This window comes from Dipteris shenzhenensis, chromosome 24 (assembly GCF_047967505.1).
Source record: "Dipteris shenzhenensis isolate YYH24624 ecotype China chromosome 24, Dip_SZ_1.0, whole genome shotgun sequence".
Taxonomy (NCBI): Eukaryota; Viridiplantae; Streptophyta; class Polypodiopsida; order Gleicheniales; family Dipteridaceae; genus Dipteris; species Dipteris shenzhenensis.
In genome coordinates this window covers 27492497-27499398 of record NC_141619.1, presented here as the reverse complement: position 1 = coordinate 27499398, position 6902 = coordinate 27492497, and the positions used below count along the sequence as shown (strand labels likewise).

Genomic DNA, 6902 nt, shown 5'->3' with positions numbered 1-6902 from the left:
ATATGGCAAATCCATACCCACCCCTGAGCTAAGGAGTCAAAGCATACTCAACTAATCCCTTCAGCACAAGCGTGGCCCCAGCCAACCTGAACTGTGAAGTGGAGATTCAGTAATGTGGGGCAGAAGCCATGAGTGCTCGCAAAGACCAATGAATGTAGCTCCACTTTTATACAGATCCATCCTATGCTATCTGCTAAAGTGAACATAATACAGTAGAACCTATATTCAGCTTATTCCCTCTGCATGTCCTCTGACCGCCTCAAAACCCATCCCAGTTTCAGATTTCTACTTGTAGTCTGAACTGCCGCCCTAAGGTTCCCCCACCTTAGGGTTAGACACCAACTAATCTCTTATTAACCAATGCAACACATGGATTATACTTTAGGATCTTTGTGAACTCTAGAGACCACAACTTACCAAAGAAAGAATTGATATTACAGATGGCTACCATCGTCCTTGATACAAACGTTGGAAAGCAGTTAGTGACACAGAAAGCAAATTGAGTTGTTAGTGTCCAAGCATAAGCTATTAGGAGCAATTGAATGATTCCCGGGATAGCACACAGAATACAATACACTTTTATGGAAATAAGCTAGTTTTAAACTTGTACAAAATTGAAGTGACCACCAAGACATGAATCCTGCCTAAGGGCCCACTAGGAAAAATATTCCGATCGCTAACAATTCTCGCAACCCTTCGACCCAAAGGACCAGATTACTGTAGTCTGAAGCTACAAAAAGACCTACAAGTACCTAGATGGCCATTTCTCACTTTCGTCTATTACGTTCCAGAATATATTTTGTAACAGAAGATGAAGAACATGTACATAAATGGATTAAGCAAACCAGGTAATCAAAAAATTGGAGAATTGCATTCAGGTTCAACTCATCAACTCATCTCCTTCTGTACGAGCAGCATATGGCATCACGATTGAAGACAGGATTTCATATAACTCAAATGACAAAAGAGTGCCTTAACGGCAAAACCACAACAAGGTGCCAACAAAGAATCTTGCTAAGGCACCTGCAGCAATGATGGCTGCAGCTAGGGAAGTTGTTGTGTTCATCATCACTGCAGGAAAAAAAAAAACGTTTAAAAAAAAAAGCAAAAACCAAATCAATAGTTAAAAGGGACAAAATGCAAGGACTTTCTGACTGACAAAACCACACACACACACCTTTTTTAATGAAATCCATTTGTCACAAAAAGAAGTCCCAAAGAAAGGGACAACCAGTTACAAGCATTAGAAGATATCGTTATAAGACAAGAAGGCAGGATAATCTAGATCCCATGCATGTAGATTCCCCACAAACATCCCTCTAGTAAGATGACAGGATTCTTGGCAGGACCAAATGCATTCTTTTGAATACAAAATAATGTTGGCTTCAGCAACGCTTTTGATTGTTTCATATGAGAACCAAAAAGTACTTCCATTGACGTCCAGATTGTGTGAGCTAATTTTGATGGGTCGATGTAGTGGACAAATTGGTTCTTCCATCCTCACCCAATTACTCCTACTGCCTCTGATTTTGTGTATCCTAGGCTGCCATCTTTCGATTCTAGTATACCATTGGCCAGAAATCAGTTCCAACTGTGACATGCCAAGCCTTTCTACATAATTGAAAGCTGAAGTTGAAGTTACCTTTTGTGAATTTTAGCGCAGCCAGACTTCTTGACTGCTGCGACAGAGCTTAGCATAGACGAATCCAGTCTTGATGGGAAGATCCCCCCACTCCTCTTCTACCAAAGTGAAATAGATTTTATGCACTTTATGGAGGACTTTACACACAAAATAATCAGAGTAGACACTAAAATCTATCAGGAACTTGAAATCAACACAAAATTTCTTCGTTCAATGTTTATTGATGTTACAAGGAAAGAGAGCAGGCAGCTTTGTGATTGAACATTGTTATCCCATAGGGTTAGAGGAAGATTTCAGGTTAACTTTCGTTGTGGGTCTCCTCCCGCCTTGTGGTCTTTGTTGGTACGTTCTCCTCCTCAGCGGCATATTCTGCACTTTGCACAGGGCTGGCCATTTCATCCAGTCATAGATTTACTTGGGATTTATTGGAAAATATGGCCCAAACCGTCTTCCAAAGTCTCAATTTACTTATTAGCTTCGTACCTAGGCTCCTCCTTAGCCTTATCTTCTAGCCCCTCCAGGGGCTTCTCTGAGGCAGTTGCCCAAGGCCTCTTCCAAGTCTCAATCTACGTATTAGTCTTCATAGCTAGGCCTTCCTCTCCTAGTCCTGCTGGTTTGCTGCACAGAGGCTACTTTGAGGCTGTCGTTCAAGGCCTTGTGCTGACAACCCCTGACCCGCCCCCCCTCCCCATGCAGCTCCCTCTCCTTCCTCTTTCCTCGTCTGCTCAGCCCGTGAGCAGTCAGCTCATGGGTCTCGGGCATCCCCCTTGCACCTATCTTCCTCCCCCTTCTTTCCTTCTGCTGCTGTTGATCGTCGCACCCCTGCCCGCCTGGTCATCCACTTCACTGCTGCTCTTTGGGCCTTGTGGAAGGCGCTGTATGGTCCTGGTTTGCAAGTTAGGAGTGCGCCATAATTGGGCCGCCGTGCAGGTACCAGGCCCTTTTGGCAGGCTGCTGTTCCTGTCACCAGCAGACAGATTGGCTGGAGAAAGACCAGCCCGAGCCCTTGGGGCTTTTTTCGTATGCTTTTTAGGGAAAAAATAATTTGTAAGATTGGACGTGTGTGTGTGTGTGTGGTTGTTGGTTCTTTTACCCCAATATAAGTGTGTGGTTGTTCGGAGCTTCAATGGGTTTGTTCGGTTTTCATCCCGTCAGGCAGGGATATTATCTTCTTTTTTACTGGGCTCATTTATTGGGCTCTATGGACCCTTTGGAAGGACTGCAGCCATCGGGTCTTCGGTGATCCCTCTCTTGCTAAGTATCAGTTCTTCCGGGCATCACTACGACTGGTAGGTAGCAGCCTTTTACTGGTTGCATGAAATGAGACACGTCAATGGGAGTCTACAAAGGTATGGTACCTGTGGTAGATATTCGCTCTCCTCCGTTGGGTACTGGAGAGGGCAGATAAGCTAATGTGGTGGCAAGTTTGGAGGACACTGGCAAATTGTGCTCTCTATGATTGTAATAGCATATAAATGATTTTACACAGTTGTTATACATATGGTTTAATAGCTTATCATGCAAAAACTAACAAACCTGAAGAAGTGGTTTTCATAAACTCGGTCTACAAGCCCTCCTTGTTCATGAATATGCATTTGTCTCTCAGATTCGCTTTTTAAAGACATTGTAGCTGCATACCAACCTACTTTAAAGTTCAGAATCATCCATATCAGAACTCCACTTAATCAAAACACAACATAAAGCACCAAACCAGAAAAGATAGAGAGACAAAGGAATTTTTTCTTTTAGGAGAAATTGAGGAAAATGTCATTTATACAAGTTTTTTATTTAAGAAGATTAAGGAGCTACACAGGAAAATATAAACTATATGCAGTTACCACTGAATAAAATGTAAACAGAAAGAAAGAAGGCCAGGACACATTCCTAAAGCGACAACTTGTTATTTCTTTATTTTCTTCATGAAAAAGACACAATTTGTTATTTCAAATTTTAATTGACAATGGACCTTAAAAATACTCGTGTCTCTGTGGATAATTAAATGCAAAGAAAATTGAGTGCAATTACCTTTGAGGGCTACTGTATTCGAAGATAGTACAAACATCTCAATTATATGTATCATAAAAGGAGAGAAATCCCACACCTGCACATTTTTCAGCATTGAGCATAACAGCCTTATAAATACAAGAAAAATGTGCTTAAAGGGAGCATAGGACATGACAAATATTATAGCCTGACAAACCCCTGTATACCTAAACGGCATTTGTTTGACAAAGTTTTCAGTACATACACAGCAAATTTGTCCAAAATGCAAACAGGAGAACCATTGGACCATTAAATGCAAGAGTAGGCTTACAAACAGTGAAGTAGGAAAAAACCTTATGTGTAGGTACAACAGACATCAAGCCAATCTTGCATTAAGAGAGTAGCAACTCCAGCAACGCCAATCATCATATCAAGCCAATCATGACAGCAAGAGAGTAACCCCAACCTATTTCAAGACTTAAGAAAACTCACTAACACAACGCAGTGGAAAGTCTGTTTACACAGAACATTAAGGGAGCAACTCCAAGCAATGTTGATCAAACTCAATCGCAGGAAGAAGTCTCCATGACCAGCTCCCCAAGCGTGCTTGGCTGGTGGCATGGGCTGGTTCAATAAGACACGGTCTACACTTTAAAGGCCACCAGAGCATGCTCCTTCCATGGACGAGAGCTCTGACCATTGCTGCTAGAGGAATCTTGGACATCTGCTTGTGATGCAGGTAACCCACAGAGAAATCCTCTAATAGCCTGATCAGAAGTACGAAGATCACATTAGCTTTGTCCAACGTCAGGGATTGGGTGGCAAAGAGACTTCCTGAAAAGGTGACCATTAGTTAAAGAGTACCGAAATCCCCCCCCCCCCAAAAAAAAAAAAAAACACTTAAACAGGACTCCACCCCACTGTGTTTTTCAATCAAGTAGCCACACCTCGCACATAAGGCCAGACTATCTTGCAGAGCCACACAGTCCCACTGGATGGCCACCATTGGCACCTGAACTGCAAACTCAGGCCCCCAGCACCTTGCAAAATAAGAAGGTAAAGCTTTAGCAAGAAGGAAAGGAAGAGGGGGGAAAGGGGTGGGTGATAACATGCACCATGACACCCTTCTCGTCACCTGTATTCAAGAGAACCCCAGTGATGGCAATATAAAAGTGAGGAAGACATTCTGCCATCGTATGACCTTCCATGGACAACTTAAAAGATAAACAAGCAATCCTCTGTGGAAACAAAACCACGAGAAAAAATGCCATCGAATATTCACAATGTCTGTCCAAGTAAGTGAACAATTTGCGACGTTCCTTGTCATGTGAAGAGCGTTGAGCATGGGATCCCCAGTTGGCTCCCCAACCATGCCAGACCTGCATAAGCACTGCCACCATGGGCATAGCAAGATGCCCCATTCAAGGCACCCTCCTGGAAGCATCATCGAGACAGACCACTTCATGACCAAGCTCACACATAACTTTGAGTCCCTCATGGCATCATTTCTACACCGCATCCCTAGACCGCCTCCCAACAGATTTCAGCACACTGCTCCCGTACAGGAAGCACAAAGCAGATTGGGGGCCACATCTGCAGATTTTCAGGCAGCTTTCATGGTCACCAGGATCCCTAACACTAATCATGAGCAGAGCCCTAGTGCTGTTCCAGCATCTCCAATATTTGCTTTGACCCTGTGGAGGAGGCCAATCAGGGGTTTTCTTTTTTCGTCCAATTTCCCAGTCTCCCCCAAGTTTACCATCGCTTACTCCCGGTGATTGGGGAGTGCCTTGGTATTGTCACTGAGATCCCTCCCCTCCCTGGTTTGCCCTTGACAATTGCAGAGGCGATCAGGTCTGATGGGGTTCCTAGAGTTAGGATCCTCACTCTAGACCCTAATTTATTAGATGATCAGGGCAGACAGGAGCAATGCAGGATCTGCAGGACAAGATGGGCATTTCGCCAGGGAATGCCCTAAAAAGAAAAGCCTTTTGGTACAGCAGCTCCCCTAGACCTCGACAGTGGGGTGGTACAGTTCCAGCACCTCCTCCTCGACCTCGACAAGGTGTTGGTACAGTCCCAACACATCCTCCTCGACCTCGATAGGGTGTTAGTTCAGTTCCAGCACCTCCTCCTCGACCTCGACAAGGTGCTGGTACAGCTCCTCCACTTCAGAGCACTCTTCCTCGACAGAGTGCTCCCTCGGTACCGCCTCCACCTGCCCCCCAATGGGTTCCGGTTCGTGTGCGGCCTACACCCCCTCCATATCAAGAGGCCACCGTCCAGGACGCCATCCCCTCAGGAGCTTTGGATATTCCCGTTTTGGTTGGCCCCACTGATGTTGCACCTCACGCAGTCCAGGGCACTAGTGCTCCAGCTGCTTCCATGGCTGCAGCTTCTCCCCCTGACTCAACGGTAGCCCCTCTCCTTGACCAAGCACTTTGGTTAGCCACCTCAAAGGAAGTGCATTCAGATAGATGCAGCCTTACCCCATGATTGGGTGGATACAGATGGCACGCCTGTAGTTTGTTCACAGTAAATGGGGGCTTTTTTGAGAACGGGCATTCCTCTTCAGGTCATTGCTTTTATGGTAGCACAGGAGGATGCATTGGTCTTTGATGTACAGTCAGGTGGCAGGCTGTCTATTTCTTCAGGTGATATTCTTTTGGGCATGCCTTTTCAGCTTGTCAGGATCATAGGCTATGTGGAACAGGGCAAGGACTCTGCTTGGCATATAGATCCAAGCCCTCGTCTTTCTATCTAAGGTTCATGGAGGTTGTGGCTCTATGAAGAAGTCCCCATAAAGTATCTTCAGTGGGACCCCGGAGAGTGGGAATTGATTCTGGCATGGAACCAAGAGAAGAGTCTCCCTTTCTTCGGTTACACGGTCACTAATGCCAAGAGGTTCCAGATCAGTTGTAGAGGTTGGAGACCTTCCAAAGCCCCTCATTGGGAGAGTTATCAAGTTCATTGGGAGAGTTATCAAGTTTCTGCAGATATGTAGAAAGTCTTTTGAAGGAGGCTCTGAAAATCCCGAAGAAATAGAAATATCACTTTATTTTTTTGGCTTTCTATTCATGGAAGAATTGTAGTGAACAAGTGGAGGTCCAGGTTTGGGGCAGACTCCACTTGTCCTAGGTGTTCGTCTGCGGAGGAGTCCGTTCATCATCGCTTATGGGACTGCAAGCATGCAAGAGTCACATGGATAGGGGCTGCCAAGATCCTCAGTACTTTTGTTTCTTCTCGTTTCTTCATGACTTGGAGCTCAGTGGTTTGG

At 44.9% G+C, this 6902-nt stretch overlaps 1 protein-coding gene across 4 annotated transcripts in view; it reads right to left on the bottom strand.

Annotated features, from left to right (window-relative positions):
* Positions 1 to 577: 577 nt before the first annotated feature.
* LOC147886437 (protein ARV 2-like) overlaps positions 578 to 6902 on the bottom strand; it is a 63095-nt gene continuing 56770 nt past the window's right edge. For 2 of the 4 annotated variants that reach the window (XM_087395801.1, XM_087395800.1), the window contains exons 8-9: positions 3668 to 3743; positions 578 to 1071 (exon numbers count right to left, since the gene is read on the bottom strand). In XM_087395801.1, coding sequence (XP_087251927.1) covers positions 974 to 1071; positions 3668 to 3743 — 174 coding nt within the window. In that variant the 3' untranslated portion in view covers positions 578 to 973. The remainder of the gene's footprint in view (positions 1072 to 3667; positions 3744 to 6902) is intronic. The other 2 variants (XM_087395799.1, XM_087395798.1) reach the window with 2 other exon arrangements.